Source organism: Mytilus galloprovincialis, chromosome 14 (assembly GCF_965363235.1).
Source record: "Mytilus galloprovincialis chromosome 14, xbMytGall1.hap1.1, whole genome shotgun sequence".
NCBI lineage: Eukaryota > Metazoa > Mollusca > Bivalvia > Mytilida > Mytilidae > Mytilus > Mytilus galloprovincialis.
The window spans coordinates 20,566,779-20,587,909 of NC_134851.1; the positions used below are offsets into that span (position 1 = coordinate 20,566,779).

Genomic DNA, 21,131 nt, shown 5'->3' on the forward strand with positions numbered 1-21,131 from the left:
CTGAAACTCCCATGTTCATTTTTTTTGTTCAGTGGACCGTGAAATTGGGGTCAAAAGTCTAATTTGGCATTAAAATTAGAAAGATCATATCATAAGCAACAAGTGTACTAAGTTTCAAGTTGATTTGACTTCAGCTTCATCAAAAACTACCTTGACCAAAAACTTTAACCTGAAGCAGGACGAACAAACGAACGAACGGATGGACGAACGAACGGACGGACGAACGAACGAACAAACGGAGCCACAGACCAGAAAACATAATGCCCCTCTACTATCGTAGGTGGGGCATAAAAAAATTTCACTTTTAGCAGCCAATATGGTTAAATTTTATTAAAATAAGCTAAGACACATTGAATCGCTATTCATGTGAACTACAATTTAACCCCTTAGCTAAAGATCGATAACGCATGCATTGTGCGTGTAAAGGTATTTAAAAGAAAAGAAAGTCAACATTGAAGAGAAACAAAGCTAATCATTTGATTGGCTGATTTGATCCACAAAAAAATCATTTTTATAAATGTAAAAACAATGATAAACATGTATATATTTTTAATCTATAATATGAAATTAAACAGACCTAGAAAAATCCAATTGCACAAGTTGCTTAATCTTTTTCATATCTATATTTATGTTTACATCACTTATTTGGTCATCAGAGGTCAACTGGATAGTTAATTTAATAGATGAGGTCTAGACTAAAATACACAAATTAACGTGCCTATGCCCTACAAATTGTTTATTTTAGGCTTTTGATAGTTTGAATAAATGTTTTACATTGTTATAAATCAAATATAATAATTTTAGTCAAATCAGTGAACATGAATTTGACATCTATTGCCCCTTTAATATACAATAACATAACAAAATAAATCATAGAAGAGCAGCAGATACAAATACAATACATACCACCAATAAATATCATAAGATATCAGTACAGACACAGCACATACAGTATACCAGGAAAAGAGCAGCATATTCATATGAAACATGTGTACACAAGCAATTAAAAGCAGAATACACTTATACAGAACTTCACCAGATTAGGTCCTTTAAGTATATGTAAATAATATTTATACTTTTATTATTAAAAGATTTGGGAAGTTTTTCCACGATTTTCTTTTTGGAAAAAAGATGAATTTATGAAGAATCTGGTTCAATCTCATACTTTTGATTAGACCTGCTGAGATATCTATTTTCAATACATTGCAAGTCAGGTAATTTATTTTCTAACTACCACAGAACAAACCATTTATTTTTGTGATTATCAAGGCTGAGTTATTTATTTTCAAAATCCCCCCTACCAGAATATAAAATGGTCGTCCCCTTATAAAGATGTTAAATAAACTGATAATCAACATCTAGAACAAGCCTCCATACCCAATCGCTTGCCTTTATATATTTTCAGAATTCTGTTTCTATATGAATGTTGTAAAAGAATTGGCATATCTAATTTCCATGGATTTTTTTAGGCTCTGCCACCTTAGTCATGGTCTATTGACTTTGAATTTTACTAAGTTAACCTGTACAAGTTTGTGATTAGATCAGTTCAAGGGATACCATTTAGGGTAGGCAAATGTTAATTGGTATTCAGTTGTATTTATGCATTAGCACATCTCATTACCATGGAGAATATTTGGCCCTGCCCCCTTACTCTTTCACAAAAAAGATGACAATGTGTCTGTACTCAATAACATGTATGAGAAATTGTATTGTTACTCATGAATGAGATACATGTACTAAAAGTATAAGATGTATATAAGCCTCATTAATGAATCAAATTGCATTACACTAAGTACACTCTAATAGCCGAGAACTACAAGTTTGTCCATCCTTATAGCATAGCACAAGAATGACTAGAGATATATTTTTATAACACAGCGCTCGATCTGTTGTTATAACAAAGTAGTAAGTCATTATTATAGTATTCAACCAAACACATTCTTTTATCATAAAACTAGGTTCATTCTTATATAGCAGCATATCGTTTAGAATATTCTTATAGCAGTCCACTAAAGTACTCATTGGGATGTTTCAGCAGCACTCCTCTTTCTCAAAAAGATGTAGAAGAGACTTGACCAGGATCAGTCATCTGTGTTAGCGAAGCTGTACCCTTACTCTGTCACATGCATATGAAACAGCTTGAGTTCTTAATCAGATGCAAATGAGACAAGCCGGGGTTCTCTACTAGAATGAGAAGCTGTACCCTTATATCTTTCACATTATATCAAAAGATGACAAGATGTACTCAATTACATGTATGAGAAGTTGTTTTATCACTCAATCACATGAATGAGATACATGTACTTAATGTATCAGCTGTGTATCAGCCTGTATCCTAACTGTATCAAACATATGGCAGTATATTTGCTTAAACATATCAAATATATATGCAAATATATGCAAGATTGTACATTATTATAGCAAGAATTTGGTCCAATCTTATTACATAACACTAGTAACACTATTATAAATAATGATACCTTTTTTAAAATATTAAAAGAATATTCAAGGATTTGTTTGCCTCAGCAGAGACATATAATTATTATATGTAAAATGTATAAATATAATATAAAAAATTCAGAAGTGCAAAATATTATTTTTAGTATGATTTTGAGGAAGATTTAGTTACTAAATTACCAGAAGATTACGAAACTAGGACAACCAGTATTGGCGCATCCAAGGAAGGGATTTTCGTGTGGTCCAATATCGGAGGAATCTACATAGGAAAGGAGAAGATTATTAATTACAAACCATGACTTTGTAGTGTCTTTCCCCAGTACTTTGAGTCGCAATTTCAGTGAAATAATCAAGATCTAAATTGTTGAACATGCAAAGGACAAGAAAACGACCTGAACGAGATGTTGGTCTATCAGAATCATCTTCAGATAGTGAAATTGACAAAATCATGCTTAAATCAAACGTAAACGGTCGAAAACGTAGAAGTAAGGACAGTGGCAGTGACAAAAATTATGTCGCACCATTTGTCTCTGAGTGGACGACACAAACAGTTGAGAAAAAAATACATATATCTTACGAATCTCTTATAAGTGGGACAGATGTGTTCCAGAGAGGTAGTATAAACATTGCATTAACAGACATTCAAATGCAGTACTTTGAATACTTGAAGAGTTTTCTAACATTTTCTGAGAGTCTTGATGGGTTTAGACTTTATGCTTCAAGAATAAAACAACATTTGACAGACATAAATCAGGAATTGTTTATGTCTACTGCATTCTATAGTTGTCATATGTATGTATTGAATTAATCAAACATAGGTTATATTTTTTAACAGTTTCTCGCTACATTGAAGACCAATTGGTGGCCTTCGGCTGTTGTCTGCTCTATGGTCGGGTTGTTGTCACTTTAACACATTTCCCATTTCCTTTCTCAACAATGCTCAATTTTATTAATTTCAATCCTTCTGTTTCTGCTGATTAATGCAGTGACAGCAGGGTATTATAAAGAATTTATTGCACACTGGATTTTTCCAGATGCATTTTGTAGAACAAAAAACAATGAAATACAATAACATCAATAGATGACATCCCCAGTGTCTGAGTGACCATTGATAGCCGTGATAGCTTCACTGTAGTAGATGAGACGTCATGAGCTCCATATAAAATTTACTAACCCTTTACGAACTTGCAGGTGATCACCTCGGTCCATCTAACAGTGCTTCTTCTTCTTCCTTGCTAACATGGCTAAGTACAAAATGTAGATATAGGAAGATGTGGTGTGAGTGCCAATGAAACAACTCTCCATCCAAATAACAACTAAGGACTGTTTAACCAATCACAACCATGACAACATAATAATATACATGATATACCCATGGTGCTATAACATGTATAAGCATGATAAGTAAATCTTCCCACAGATTTTAAACGTTACATTGTAAACTTACATGACTTAATAGCATTAAAAAACCTGGCTTAAGACATGTAAGACATGTAAGATGTTTAGTCACAAATGTTGGTCAACAATGTATAGAACACAAATTATAGAACAAGCATATACTTTGTCAAACATGACAAGCCAGGGTTAATACATGTGTACATGGTGTACATGGTGTATGTGTAGACAGTATTATGTCATATTAACATGAACATGATGAACAGTGATAAAACAATTGAAAACCATGTTTAGTAATTCAGCATGTTCAGCAAATGTTCAGAGACTGCATAAAACAAGTAATCAATTAGTATCAAATGGATTAAATAATACTATCACTGTGAATAGGCTATTTGCCAATTCCCGTAATTGACCCTGTAATTAGAGATCCCTCTTTCAGTTGTCTCCCTTATGAGGGACATTAATTTTTATTTATAATGGAGAGCTAGCAGAACGAGCAAATTTACCTGTGCGTAATGTGAGTAATCTTTAAGGTTTTCAAATCTTTTAATTACATTAATTTGTTGTTAATCTAAATACTTTTGACATCAGAATATATTTTTTATGAAAAATTAGTTAAACCGACGATACTTTACTTTCAATTCATCATGCTCTGCATTGGAAAATGCCAATTTTGTCCGGTATGGAACCAGTCAACGATTGACAAAGGGAAGTAATTTGCTTAAAAAGTGTGTAATAACAGAATCAAATTGGTTATCATGGTAATTGGCAAATGGACTATTGAACCCTGCATTAATTATGATGAAACTACTTCAAATCAATTAGATGTTATATTTTACACAGCTGCACAATAATCCTCCATTAAAGGCATTATACTTTATTAAGATTGTGAATGTTGTTTGTATTTTTTAGATCTCTGCAGTACTTTATACAACTTTTGGAAAATCTATGTGACAAAGCTTCCATGGAAGAACCAGAATATGGTACACTTTTTACAGAGCTAGTGTCACGGTTTGCTGAAGTTTGTTTATTGATGCCATAGTAGGTTCTATATTAGATATTGATGAATAAGCATAGGTGTGCTGTTCAGATCTAGTGTCACAGTTTGCTTAAGTTTGTTTATTGATGCTTCAGTAGGTTTAATATTAAATATTGATGGATAAGCATAGGTGTACTGTACAGAGCTAACTAGTGTCATGGTTTGCTGAAGTTTGTTTATTGATGCTACAGTAGGTTTTATATTAAATATAGATGGATAAGCATATATATATATTGATGCCATAGTAGGTTTTATATTAAATAATATTTATTATATATTATGGATAAGCATATGTTTACTTGTGGTGTTTTGTTACTGTTCATGGCGTCAGTTTTAGGTACAATAAAATCACTTCAATACTTTATTGATAGGGGGTGCTGCTTGGGTTCTGTTTACAAATGGTTTACCCCACCCTTTTCATATAATTTATATTTTAAAAATGTACAAATGATGTATAGCATACCTTTTTGTATATAGTGTATAGGTCAAAATGTAACCTTTTCCCATATTGTTTGGGTTTCATGTGGTGTGTAATGTCAGAACGTATAATGGGATCTATATTCACCTTATCATATCAGTGCATATATTTCTGTTGTCTTCCAGACCTATTCACATATTTTCAAGCCTGAAAAGTTGACATATTCCTGGATGTGGCATGTACTTGTTATTTTTTCTTTATTTGCAATAGTGTAACAACTTCTTTTTTTTGGGAGGACTCAAATGAGAAAACCAAAAAACTAATTTATACTATAGAAATTCAATTAAGAAACAAAGATATTTCTGCCTTTTCTTTGGAACAATTCTTGAATTACTGGATAAAAGGAATGATGTGATGTACTAAACAAATAGGGTGAAATGATTATAATCTAAACCAGCACATCTTTGGTTTGCTCCATCTAAATTATTCAAACTTGTTAATTAGATATAGGAAGATGTGGTATGAGTGCCAAAAAGACATCTCTCCATCCAAGTCACAATTTATAAAGTAAACCATTATAGGTTAAGGTACGACCTTCAGCACAGAGCTTTGACACACACTGAACAGCAAGCTATAAAGGACCCCAAAAATTACTAGTGTAAAACCATTCAAATGTGAAAATATACATGTTAAAGGACCCCATTAAAAATTAAAATAAGTTTGAAGACTTTCATGGTTTTTCTTTAAAGAATACATGTATAGACTTATAAGTACATTTTAGTGACTGTGACAATTTTTATTGTTTAATTTCCAATTTTGAATTATGCAAAATGGCCCCTCCCCCCTAAATACAAAAAAGGAAAATAATACAAATGAGAAAAATCAACAATCTAATGTAAATATAGCAATTCAATACAAGAAACAAATAAGATAGAGATTAACTAATGACATCCACAGTATTATCATGATTATAGGCTTCCAACTTGGCCAACTTCCAACAAGCTCATACAGAATTTGGCAGTTGTTAAACATGCACTTGTCCTTAAACAACCAATATTCTACATACAGTTCAAATCCGTCTCAACAGTTACCCTCTAATTTATATACTAAAACATATATGAAATATTCTTATTTGAACTATGAAAAAAATGAAATATAATGAAAAAAAATGTGAACCCTTTGTTTTAATATATATTTCAATTTGATATTTTATACATGTTATAATATATATCATGTATATTTATGCTTTATATAAAGGGTTTTGATTTTGATTTTACATTTCAGCAATCATTCAGAACGATCTTGTTGGGAGAATTTCTTAGGAAGACCAGGATTTAATCTAATGTCCACTCCAGATCTTCGTTTCCATAGATATGGCTTTGATTGTTCTAAATCAAGGTCATCTTTTTGTGTAGTTCAGGTAATACACCATGTACACATGAAATTGTACAACTCTTTTTTAACATGTTTAAGTAGTCAATCTTTGTTAGTCTTGTATGATTTTAAACTTCATGTACATGATACTATACAAGTTTTTTTTAAAGGTTAAGAACATCAATTTAAACATGTTTTATTATGTTGCCATAAAGTGACTGACTTTTTTTAACTTGATTGTCCATAGTAACGTAAAGGGGGTTATTTTCAGGGGTTGTAAATTTTTGCCTATTTTCACAGATAGAACAACCTCGCCAAAATAAATTGCACCAGATAAAAAGTGTTAATGCAAAGGTATCGACAAAAGTTTTGATTCCGCCAAAATAATAAACGCCAAAATATTTCATATACCTTATTCAATGAAAATGCCGAAATTTTACACCCACGAAAATAACCTGCTATACGGTATATATCACCTCATTCATTATCAGTAGAACTAACATAACTTTAAACTGGCTTAAACTTTTTTAATAATTTCAGCGACCATATTACATATAACGAGTTTTCTTATTTCCCAAAGATCCCACTTTTTTAACCCCTTTCCCTACATCTACTATTATTACCCCCTATATCCCCCTCTGAATAGGATGTCTCTACTGTGTCTACAATATGTAGGTTGCAAAGTGTGAGAGCTTAAAAAATTACATTTAAATTATGTATTTGATACTATGTCTAATTTAAATGATGCAAGAATTATGAAAACTAGAGGTCCATCCGTCTGTTTGTGTTTCTGCTTCAGACTGATAAAAAATTTGTCACATTTTTAAGAAACAAGTTACAAATTATAGCTCCAAATCCTGAGATAAACCATTGAACTCTTATCTAACATTATGAGCTAGCGTGGGAAAAATCGTTAAAGGCAATGTTTTTACATCTTAAAACGTAAGAAATTTAGGGATTGTAAAATAAATTACTTATTCATGTGAATTTTTAAGAAAATTAAAGGGAGTTTATTCAATTTTTTTTTAACAAAACAAAATTTACTGTAAATATAATATACTAGTAAGTACATGTATATTATTATTTACTTCTTCAAGGAAATAAAGATTACTTGTACCAGTGGTACTTGTGACTGACATAACAATCTGTCTGACTTTTAAGAAAGAAAATACTGTAAATTCTTAAAGTTTCACATTTTTTATTATTGTGAAATTGTTACTGACATAATAGATTTGGTAAAACAGCATGACAACCAAAAACTTGCAATTTTACTTTTTTTCATGCAGTTTTTCTATATTCGTAATTACTGATTTCACATTTAAAAAAATACAACCACAATCAAAGAGGTGCAAAAGATACCTGCAGAGGGACATTCAAACTTATAGATCAAAAATAAACTGACAAACAGACATTTAATTGTACAAAACATAGAAAACTAAAGACTAAGCAACATGAACACCACCAAAAACTGAGGGTGATCTTATTTGCTCTGGAAGGGTAGGCAGATCCTGCTTTACATGTCGCACTCGTCCTATTGCTCACATTTTGCAAACAAGCTGCAGGTAAGTATTCTAATTCGGTTGGTCACATTTGTGTATACAGTTGTATCAATGAATCTATTTCAGATAAATAATAAAACAAAAGACACTACAGAACCTTGTAGAAAAAAGCACAAATGTGATTCAGAGACGGAAACTTCAAGTGACGATGATTCTAGATATTCCAGAACATCAGTAGAAGATAGATTAAAAGGCCGACATGCTGGAGCTCTGTTAGTTGACTTGCATAATATTATAAAGGACAAGTATGATAACACTTGTGAAGAATACTCAATGCCAGGAATGTTAGTTGATGGAACTAGGGTAAATATATGTTTACATTTTGAGCCATTCAATATACATGTATATATGAATAAAAAGATGTGGTATGATTGCCAATGAGACAAGTCATGAAGAGTTCAGATGACACAGATATTAACAACAATTGGTCACTATATGGAGTATGACCTATAGTTGTTAATGTCTGTGTCATTTTGGTCTCTTGTGGACAGTTGTCTCATTGGCAATCATACCACATCTTCTTTGTTGATTTTCAACTATAATAACTCCCATACTGGGTAGCCTGTCTGATCACATGATTTTTGTAGGTTGTGGAATACAAATACCTACACAATCTGTTTTTTCTTCTTCACATATATCTTCCTGACAGCCAAAATACAATTACTATACAATGCTATATATTCAACTAATGTTGTAACTGTTTCATTTCTATTGAGTTAAATCTAGTGTAGTACTCTCACAGAATAAAAGTTCCGTCATAATATTTATTACAAAGATAATTTATTATGTAACAAAAGTTCCAATTGGAATTATTGTTATGTGATATTTATTCCATCAGCATAATAAAAGGACCAATGCCTCAGAATTTTTATCACATAAAACAAATTCCTATAGGATGTTTTGTTACATAATAAATTATCTTTGGAATAAACAGGGTCCCCCTCTTTTTGGGAAAAAAATGGTTGCTTATATAGGGAATAACTGAAGCGTGACTGGAGCGGGCCCCCTCTTAGGCAGTCAGTGGGCCCCAACTTATGAAAATTTCTGGATCTGCCACTGATAGTTAACATTTGAAACCTGTTTTGATTTAGAATATGATTACCATTTAAATATAAAAAAGAAGATGTGGTATGATTGCCAATAGTCTGTTTTGATTTAATCAATCAGGTGTAAACTAGACTTCAGCATAATGGGAACATTTGTTATACTCATCAACAAAGAAGATAAGTTCCTAATATTAGTGGATCAAATATAATACAGATAGAAAAAGTGTTCCATGACACAATTTCTGCAGAACAAATATTATTATAATATTGTTTCCCTCAGGAACAAATATACGTTGACAGTACATGTTACTAAGAGGAGGGTATCTGCATGGAAGAATGCAAAATAAAATTGCAATTTCAGGATGAACAAACAATTAAAAATGTCTTGCACATTGTTCTTTTACCAATTTTATGAAACATGGTGAATGACAAACCTTTTTCACGGCTGCACGTGAAATAAAAATGGCAAAACACATTGTACGAAAATAACCCTTTATCACCCTCTACTAAACATGTATACCATCATAATTTTGTACTTCATTTTTAGAACATTGTACTGCATTTGTTTACCTCAACTTTTGTATTTATATTGTATGCAGGCCCATAGACAGGAATTTCCAAGGGGGATGGGGTATTTGGACTTACAAACTCAACTTTAACAGGTCACAATTCAAACAGATCGTTGACTTGAACATTGCTTATTTGTTTTCAGGGGGGGGCAGTTAGTATGATTCCTCCGAACCCCTCTGGCTACAGGTATGGTATGTTTCTCTGTATACTTGTATTTAGTTTTTAGAGAATAAAGTCTCTATCTATCTTTCTATCTACTTATCTATCTATATTGTGATAGCTGAACTATGACTAATAATTGGTTTTGTTAAACCAAAAATAGAATTTTTAAAGAATCTGTTTTTATCAAATGCTGGTTGATTGAGAAAAAGATACATGCTAGTATATATATATATTTTAATTTGTTATTTTTGCTCATTTCAGATTAGTTTGACAATGTTGGTAATATCAAAAGACCATTATGAGAGACTTAAAAATGGTCAAGAACTGACCAAAGACCATGCAGCCACAGTATACTACAGTACATTTTATGACATTTTACTGCAATCTCAACGTAACGATCTCATCCAGTTATTTTTATGTCTAAATAATATGACTTAGTATTGAGAGATGTGAGCAAGCATTTCAAGTTATTAAACTGCCAATAAAAGATCCGTTAACAATATTGACAAAAGCTGATAATAAAAGATCTATGAAAAATCCAGAAGAAAGCTGTCAATCAAAGATCTTTGAAAGCTGCCTATTAGAGGCACAGACAAGATATCTATAGAAGCTGATGATAACAGATCTGTGGAAAGCCAACTGTTGAAGAGCTGTAAAAGAATAGCATGAACTTAACTATTGAAGTCAGGAAGCTTATTTTAGTGTATTTGTATGAAAATAAATAGTCATACAGTGTAGGAAAACAGTTTGAAGAATGTTATATGATTTATAAATCCTCTGAAAAACAAGAGAATTAAACATTGTTAAATTACTGTAGATAGTTTTTACTTCTGTTTGGTACCAATTTTTGTTGATTAATGGTGTTTTCATGGATGTTTTATTTTATGATTTTGCTAACTCAGTACAAATTTGTTTACAGTTCTATATATAGTCAATTTATACTTCCTAGTACACTTACTTATATTAGTGAAATTACCAAAAATTAGTATCGCACAAAAAAAAGGATTCCATTGTAATGCTTTACCCAAAATATTAAGGTGTAATCAAATTATGGTGATTTGATGGCATTTGATAGAGAAAAAAATGGATTTTCCCTAACATTGGGTCAACATTTTAGTGTAAACCAAGTGTTGAAAAGTTTTTAGGATTCAGCTATACTATTATTTCTTTATAATGCTTTTAATTTTGCCTGCAACGAAAGTCTGAGAATGTGAAATATAGGGATTGACATCAAACCAGCAGGGGTGGATCCAGCCATTTTAAAAAGGGGGTTTCCAATCCAAGAGAAAGGGGGAATGATTCTAGGGTTCACATGTCTGTCTTGCAGGTTTCAATCAACCTTGACCTCATTTTCATAGTTCATTTCTTTTCATGATTAAAGATTTTGTCCATTTATAAGATATTATATAAGCAATTAAAGGTCAACTGATTTGGTGTATGGAATGTTTGTCAAGAGCAGATGTCTCATGCAGAGTTCATTTTGACCTTGACCTTATTTTGATGGTTTTATTGGTCAATGTTAAGTTATCATGGTTATGTCTATTTCTTACATACTATAACTAATAGGTCAACTGTATTTTGTGTATCAAATGATTGATTTTCTGTTTGGCAGGTTTCATTTGACATTGGCCTCATTTTTATGGTTCATTGATCAATACTCAACTGAAGTAATAAGTTGCATTGCTTACTGGTTCTTATATACTATGGTATAAGCAACAAACTAACTATATGTCGTGTATGGTGGTTTTGCATGAAACTGTTAATTCAATTCCATTCTAGTACCAGTTAATAACTGGTTTACTATTTACATCAAAATTTCAATTGTGCACTGTGGACGATTGGTCGAAGTAATATACACCTACATTTACTGTATCAACACTGATGTTGTGAATTCTAATCTTGAACATCAGTGGTTCATATTCCTCTCCAAATGACTAGGATTAAAAGTGTGCTTACCAAAGGTCATGGTTCTGCTTTGACACTCGATCTTCCTCCACCAATGAAAAGATGATCGCCATGAACAAACAAAGAGTACTGAAAGTGCAAGTTGAATTAAAGTGAATATAAAAAAAGTATAGGCAATCACATGTCCTTCAACAGTGAGGGAAAAAAACATTTCTGTTTGTAGCATACCAATAGCTATGAATTATATGCAATAGTGTCAAAGACAGTACTGTCTTAGTTTAGATATGCATGTATGACTGCACAAACTATTCTGAAGAATTGTATAACCCTATTGATGCCACAAAGGGAGCTTCCATTTGACTTTTAGTGTAGGAGAGTAAGGATGAAATTTGAAAAAAAGGTAGGACAGGAGTTTTGAGTGAAAAAAGGTAGGTTGGCAATTTATGAAAAACGATTTATTGTAATAAAAGTCCAGATAAACTAAAAATTAATAATAAAAAAAAAAGGCAGGACCAAATTGAGAGAACTAAAAAGGCAGGACAAAATATTCTTCCTAGCCCCTTCTCCCACTAAAAATTAAATTGTAGCTCCTTTATTTACTAGGGTTGCAGAAAATACTACAGCTTGACATGACCAACTACAACTACGACGTCATTTGAAACAATTATAAACATGTATTCATGCTTGCATACATTAAACATAAGGGTATGTCTGACACCTGCAGCAAGAGGTTAAGCAGCCAACAAGGAGCGACATATGTTGTTAATACATGGGCGTTTAAAATCCAAATCCTTATATTATTTAACCAGGCTGTCCACCTTTTAAAATCCTAAAACCGCATATTTTTTTGTAAGAATTATACCTTCAATTACACAAAAAACCAAACCAAACCAACTAGTTAATAGGTACCGTTGCAAGAAATTGTTTTATCTATAGATCTCGTTTCGCCCTGTGATAAGTTTAGTTAAATTTAAACATACAGTACATTGATGCATGTTGTACTGTTAAATCAATCATCCTTAATCAGAACGATAGCTGTATGTGTGAGTGTATGCGAGTGTGAGAGAAAGGCTTTTTATTTTTACTGTATGTGATTACATGCTTGTTATGAGCCCTATGATTAGGAAATACAATGTCTTTATCAGTGGCGGATCCAGAAATTTTCATAAGTGGGGGCCCACTGACTGACCTAAGAGGGGGCCCGCTCCAGTCACGCTTCAATGATTCCCTATTTAAGCAACCAAAATTTTTCCCCAAAAGGGGGGGGGGGGGCGGGCAACCTGCCCCCCTAAATCCGCCTCTGTTTATCTTATATTTATATAATTTGTAAGCCTTCAAACAGTGCTGATTTTGCATTTCGCTTGGTCTCTTGTGGAGAGTTGTCTCATTTTCAATAATACCACATCTTCTTTTCTATCTTTAAATTATTCCTTGTCTAATTTGAATGAATATATAAGGGGAATGAGGAAGAAGGGGGAAAAGAGGGGAGGGGGGGGGGGGGTCGGAAGGCTGATCCCGAAATCCCGGGGTTAAAGACATGAAATCCCGAGGTCCCGAATTTAAAGAAATTTAAATCCCGACATCCCGAAATTCGAAAAAGAATTCCCGCGGATCCCGAAAGGATAAATCTCGAGCTTAAAAACACCGGACCACGACGATCCGAAGAAGGTCACCCCCTCATTTAATGAACAAATACCATGAATACAGAATGGTATCAGTTACTTACTTGGACAGATTTTAAATATTTGTATTATTAATACTTTAGTTTGAATCAAGTACTCTTTAAAAACCCATTTAATTTCCATGCATTTCATTTGGTCTCTTGTGAAGAGTTGTCTTATTTGCAATCATACCACATCTTCTTTTCTATCTTAAAAGTGATTTTTGTCGGATTTTAACGAATAGTTAACATACAAATACACCATGACTGCAGTGAATTAGATGTACTGATTTTAAATATTAGAATTATTAATACTTTTAATTTGAATTAAGGACTCTTTAGGGAACATTTAGTTGTCTACACGCATGTGTGCATGGGTACATATCATGTATAGAGAGCAATGATTATGGACTTTCCGAATTGATTTTCCTCTGGGTTCAGTATTTTTGTGATTTTACTTTTTACTGACTTCAAATTAATTTACATATTTAAGTCAAAACAATTATTTCGTGCAAAACTGTAAAAAGAAAAAACCTGTAGAAATTTATGAGTTCTAAAGTAAACTTTCATCAAGATTAAACATACATTAAATTTTGACATTTCTTTTAAATGTGGTTTTGTATGAAATATCTGTGGGCCTGAATGGGGTTTAACAGAATAGAGAATAATAAACCAATACTGCAGAAGATGGGGCAACAAAATAAAGAAAAAAATGAGAATAATGGATAATGGGGTTTTTAAACATTAAGAATAGAACATAATGGCCAAAAATAAATCACATACAAAAAGATTATAGGATCCCTTTTCCAGAACCTTATAACATGTAATACAGAGCGACTTTTAATCTAGCTTCTGCAACTAGTGTAGTCATTCAATATAAACAGTCTTGATGTGTCATTTATCATTGTCTAGGCTACATTTATTCGCTAAATAACCGAGAACTAAGGACGACATGTGTGCGACTGAAACAAATAAATACATAAAACACAGGTATAATACCATTTTTCTTAATCGATGTCTTTTTTTTATTATTATCCTCTTCTCTCAAGTAATGTTGTACAAGTTCAATAGATCAATACTATGAATAATATATTTTATAATCAAAACAAACTGTTTTTTTTTTTACACTTCCCCTCTGAACAATTTTATCTAAAACCATGATGCATTTTACTTAAACAAATATGAACCCGTCTTTTACGCAATATATTGAATGTCCGTTTCCTTACAGATTTTTACTTTCAGTAATTTTATATTTGTATATTTTTTCTTTTGTAGACGAGTCAATTGGAGTATAAAAACAGATTTTTTTTTAAATATATATTATGCAAAAGAGAATAGAGATATACAAACCTATGCTTAAAATTAAAGATTAACTGGCAATGACATTCAGAAGAACGATAAACGATAACAATACAATCAGCAATTCACAAACACAACTTCGAAAAGTAGACTTTTTGCCAGATATTCCGAATTCTCTGATTTTATCAATATAGTCCCATTCAACAATTTTCCCCGCTAACCCCTACTTTTCTTTTTATAATTTTTAGTACACATAATTTAAAAAGTCATGTTTGAAAACTTTATAAAATCCAAAGTTTTAGAAAGGAAAAAAGTGTCAATGTTAAATATATGAAAAATCTAGAGAGAATCATGTCCCGCCAAATTTTCAATAGCCTTATATATATATATCTCGAAAACAAACACACAGACCGTTATTTTTTTTCTGATGCTTTAGTTCATTTTTTTTTTATACATACTATCAATTTATAACAGTATAAAAAAACGGAGAAGCGAACATCCTTAAGAAAAACCGGGGTGATCATTCACGGGGACTCCCAAATGGTAATCAGATCCCTTCACTAGTGGCACCGATTACCGTAAGGTATCAATGTCCGATGCAATGTTGTCGGCTCTCCAACATTTCCGTAGTCTTGCGTTTAACACTCTTGCCATTGCCGAGTTTATGAGCTTCGGTCCTTACTTGGAAGTTGGTAGGTTATATGTATACTAATGTATTTTAAAAACATGATGGTAGTGAATACGTTCTGCTTTATGGGGTTATTTTGTTGACTATATTTGATATGATATGAAATGTTGACTCTTATGAACATAATGAACATATGCATGTGTGAATTATCAAGGTTAATTGCTAGAAAGTGAGCAAGGTTGAATATACAACGACATCAAATTGAATGGGTTGTACTACGATATTATGTAATCAACATAAGGAGATTCATCAAAACTATCCAACGGCTCAGAACTGTTTACAACTTATACAGAGAGAGTTCTGACTGGTTGTGTGTAATGGTTATCAAAAAGAAATTAAAAAAAAAATGTTTTTGTTCAATTCAAGTCCATTCGTACCATTAAACATAGTTTTGCATGGGTAATAGTGTGGATAAAAGTAACTATATACTGTAAATCAATTCATTTCTCATCCGGTATATTCAACCACTGTGAAATATTAAGCAATTGTTGACTTGGCTATTGAACACATTTTTAAATTGCTCATGCATGTTTGAATGCTTAAGGAACAACCAGTTGACGCCAAAGGGACGGGTATGTGCATTTTATTTATACTTTATATATTTTTTTCTCTTTTCTTTTCTCAAATGCATTCGAACCAAATCAATGTTTTTTATCAATTTGAAACAGAATATTTTATTTTCTTCCAATGAACAGAAAATCAAATGTTTATACACCAAAATCCAACATGTTTCTCCCAATAGTTTGATAAAAGCGAATGTGTCTTAGTCAACGCTGCAGCCGAGTATTTTTTCTGCCCCTTGGAATAGAAGGTTTTTTTTTTTGTTTTTTGTTTTTTAATTTTCTTTAAAATTCAATACCTTACGAATATCGTGTTCGTTTAAAATCATACTACCTGCTCTTTTTGCAATTTTATTAACATGTTTAACCCCGCCACATTCTGTATGAATGTTTGTCCCAAGTCAGAAGCCTGTAATACAGTTGTTGTCGTTTGTTGCTGTTTTACAGGTATGATCTTCGTTCATTTTATATGTCCCATTTATGGGCATTATGTTTTCAGGTCTGTGCGTCCGTTCGTTCGTTCAAATAGTCCGTCTGTTTGTCCCGCTTCTGGTTAAAGTTTTTGGTCGAGGTAGTTTTTGATGGAGTTGAAGTCCAATCAACTTGAAACTCAGTACACAGTTCCCTATGATATGATCTTCCTAATTTTATGCAAAATTGGTTTTTTACCTTATTTTCACGGTCCACTGAACACAGAAAATGATAGTGCGGATGGGGCATCCGTATACTAGGGACACATTCTTGTAATAAATTAGACCGTTAGATTTTTTTTTCGTTTGGGTTGTTTTACATTTGTCATTTTGGGTCTTTTATTACTTACTATGCGGTATGGGCTTTGCTCATTGTTGAAGACAGTACGATGATCTATAGTTATTAATTTCTATGACATTTTGTCTATTGTGAAGAGTTTTCTCATTGGTATTAAAAGAAAGAAGTAAAATCACAAAAAAGTACTATTTCCCAGCAAATACGTCTGGGGTTAGATATAAAAGAAGAAGATGTGGTATAATTGCGAATGAGACAAATCTCCACAAGAAACCAAATGACACAGTAAAAGAAGAGGGACGAAAGATACCAAAGGGACAGTCAAACTCATAAATCTAAAACAAACTGACAACGCCATGGCTAAAAATAAAAAAGACAAACAGAAAAACAATAGTACACACGACACAACATAGAAAACTAAAGAATAAACAACACGAACCCCACCAAAAACCAGGGGTGATCTCAGGTGCTCCGGAAGGGTAAGCAGATCCTGCTCCACATGTGGCACCCGTCGTGTTGCTTAAGTGATTACAAATCCGGTAAATAGTCTAATTCGGTAGGTCAAATTCATGAAAGGGAAGGGGATTGTAGTTACGACGTAAGGAACATATCCGATATCATTTGTGAAACGGTTATTCCATAACGGTCAACCAACTCGTGATGGCGTCCGTAAAATTTACGAAGGGATGATTTCAACTTCACCATTTGGAACTCTTGGTTTAATAGCTTCCTTGTGAGCAGCAAACCTCTATCAAGAAAATCATGATAGGAAATGCAAGCACGGGAATATCGTATCAATTGGGAGATATATACCCCGTATGCAGGTGCTGCTGGAATGTTGCTACTTAGAAATGGAAAGTTCACAATTGGAAAGCTGAAATCATCTCTTTTGTCGTAAAGTTTTGTTTTCAACCGACCCTCATTGTCAATTTCTAGATGTAAGTCAAGATATGAAGCCGACTTAACTGTATCTGTAGTATCCTTTATCTCTAGTTCGATTGGATAGATGCGTTCCACATAGTCACCAAATTTTGAATTGTTTAGTGAAAGAACATCACCTATATAGCGGAAAGTAGAGTTAAAGGATATTGCTAACTTCTTATGTTTCTTCCTAAGAAGTTCCTGCAACAAAATAAAGTAATTATCAACAAAAGATCACCGTACGGACTTCAGCAGTGAACTAGTGATTGTGGTTAACATTTACAGACAGTCTGGTGTTAACTGTTTTTTTTTTGGACATAATTAGTTCGTAAACCTTCGTGGATTTTTTTGTATGAAAATTGGTTAGAACCTTATCTCCAAGACCAAAAAAATCATCTAAGTTTGATTTTTTTTTTAATTCTGTATTTTATGGATAAATGGACTTCCTTTCAAGTCAACACTACACTTTGATACTGACAGCAGCAGTCGTAAGAGAGAAACAGGGTTCCGCGGATTCCCTTACCTATTTTTATATAATGCCTCTCTTTTCTATAGTAGTTTAAAGCGGACGTTGCCATGGAGATAGTTGGTTTGCCAGACATACCTGTACCGATGCTTATCCTGATTTTGTTGTTTTTCTCACTTTATATGTATGTATATGTTTTATTCTATTATACTTTTAAATTAAGATTATAAAGTGGAGATGTGGAGGATGAATATCAATTTCTATTCCAATGTGTTAAATTTAATGATGACCGCATTCATCTATTTCAAGAGATAACTAAAAGTTGCCCAATCTTTTTAACTTTTAACGCAAGAGATACACTGATATGGCTTAGAAGAAGATAAGTCTATTCTCACTGCTGCATGTAAATTTGTTTCGAAAAATTGTTAATTATGTGGCTTTCTTGACTGCTTCAGACACGAGGAGGACTGTGTAAATAGCACAGCTCCTTGAGTACCGCCCCTTGGTGCATGTCTGTTGCAGTAGAGAAACCTACAATATTCTCAATACCTATTACTGCAGTATATTGTATTTGCTGTGAATATACATGAATTTTTTACATTTTTGTTTGCTTTTCTGCATCAGATACGAGGAGGATTGTTAGAGCTTTTAAGATCACAATCATAGAGCATCGTCCCTTGGTGTCTGTTGCAGCTAAACAATCATTTATATTTATACATTTCCAGCAAAATATAATAAAATCAAGTGAGAAAAAAAAATAAAAAAAATAAATTACTAAATAAATAAAACAATCTCTCAAGTAGCAACTCTTAAATACTTTTTTTATTTAACAAATAATACCTGTATCACTTTATTTCAATTATAGTTTATTTTATAATGTTATGTAAAATACTGTATGTTGTATAAATTATATATGTTATGTGTATACGCCCCCTGGAGACCTAATTTGGAAAAATAAAATTGATCTTATCTTATCGTATAGTGATTAATATTATAACTATTACTGATGTACCCCGTTTTTGACATTCTTACCAATTATATATAAAAAAGAAGATGTGGTATGATTGCCAACTCTCTACAAGAGACCAAAATGACACAGACATTAACAACTATAAGTCACCGTACGGCCTTCAACAATGAGCAAAGCCCATACCGGATAGTCAGTTATAAAAGACCCCGAAATGACAATGTAAAACATTTCAAACGAAAAAACTAACTGCTTTATTCATATAAAAAAAAAATGAACAAAAAAACAAATATGTAACACCTAAACAAACGACAACCACTGAATTACAGGCCCCTGACTTGGGACAAGCACATACATACATAATGTGGCGGGGTTAAACATGTAAGCGGGATCCGAAACCTCCCTCTAACCTGGGACAGTGGTTGTATAACAGTACGACATAAGAACGAACTATAAAAAATAGTTGAAAAAGGCTTAAATCATCAGATGGACAAAAATACAGGTGGACGTGGTCGGGTACTTGTACATCCCAACAACAAAAAACACTAGGAACAGATCTGGGAGTACTCGCAGTTAACTGACAGCTAGATCAAAGCCACTAACAACTAATAAAAAAAGACTATATTATGTCCGTTTGTTTTGTTCACACATCGTTGCTAATATAATGTATTTTTTTCCGACTGTCATACAGGTTCGAGGTTAAGCTAGATATACAAAAAGAAATGTTTGTACCAAGTCAAAAATATTACAGTTGTATTCCATTCGATTGATGTGTACGAGCTTTTGATTTTGACATTTGATAATGAACTTTCCGATTTGAATTTTCCTGGTGGTTCGATATTTTTGTTACATAATTCTTTGATCATTCATTAAGTCATGGTCATCAAATACAGCAAAGCTTATTCATTTTACATAGACTGATTGTTGGTCAGTTCCTTCCCTTTGTCATCCGGTTTGTTTTGTTTGCTCATGTTCGTAATCTAGTGATATTGCGAGGGTTTGTTTTCTTATTAGTATATTGCAAGGGATCAATTGCTTCCCTCTTTGCCATGGTCCCAGGTTGTGTGCTATTTATGTTGCCATGATTTGTGTGATATCCTTGTTGACAAGGTTAGCTTGATACCAACGTGGTCAGGGTTCGTTGCTATCGATGTATTCATGGTTCGTGCTGTATGTGTTCTTTTTCCTGTCATGTTGTCAGGGTTCGTTTACTAGCCATCATGGTTTTCGTCGTTCATGACTCGTAAGTAATGGATACAATTTGCATATATCTTCATCTTCGTACTTTATTTGGCCTTTTTAACTTTTTTGGATTCGAGCGTCACTGATGAGTCTTTTGTAGACGAAACGCGCGTCTGGCGTATATACTAAATTTAGTCCTGGTATCTATGATGAGTTTATATATAGACCAACTAATAATTTGGATACAAATTTCCTTTATGTTACAAGTAGTATGTCGGAAATGTATTTTCATCTTACAATTTGCGATACATATTGTAAAGTTTTAAAGGAGATTGAACTTTATTCATCAAAAAATTTAACTGAATATTTAATCCGTGTACCTTTTAAAATCAACACAGACTAAAATTCATATCATCATATCTCATTTTAACCATCAAATTAATTTCAGTCAATAAAATACAAATATAATATATAACCTCAATAAGTCAGATTTACACTTTTCTATTGAAGTATTGATTATTATTTCTAGTATGCCAGTCTGATGCTGATTATATTTATCATTTTATTCATTGCATGAACGATTATTAATATATTTTGAATTTTAAAATTTTATACAAACGGTCAGTAACCTTCAAAATAAGTTAAATACAATATATAAAAGTCGTTTGATCATTAACTTGTTAACAATTAAGAGTAAA

General features: G+C 32.5%; 1 protein-coding gene across 1 annotated transcript; it reads left to right on the forward strand.

Annotated features, from left to right (window-relative positions):
• The first annotated feature begins 2,759 nt into the window (after positions 1-2,759).
• On the forward strand, positions 2,760-10,961 carry LOC143058429 (uncharacterized). Its single transcript, XM_076231915.1, has 5 exons — positions 2,760-3,249; positions 4,765-4,893; positions 6,594-6,729; positions 8,309-8,545; positions 10,282-10,961. The coding sequence occupies exons 1-5, from the start codon at positions 2,828-2,830 to the stop codon at positions 10,456-10,458; spliced, it is 1,101 nt and encodes a 366-aa protein (XP_076088030.1). The 5' UTR covers positions 2,760-2,827; the 3' UTR covers positions 10,459-10,961.
• Positions 10,962-21,131: the final 10,170 nt, after the last annotated feature.

Coding starts and splice junctions, on each gene's coding strand:
- LOC143058429 (XM_076231915.1), top strand. CDS start 2,828: ATGCAAAGGACAAGAAAACGACCTGAACGAGATGTTGGTCTATCAGAA. Junction 4,894..6,593: donor GTTTGTTTATTGATGCCATA/GTAGGTTCTATA, acceptor TTTACATTTCAG/CAATCATTCAGAACGATCTT. Junction 6,730..8,308: donor CATCTTTTTGTGTAGTTCAG/GTAATACACCAT, acceptor AATCTATTTCAG/ATAAATAATAAAACAAAAGA.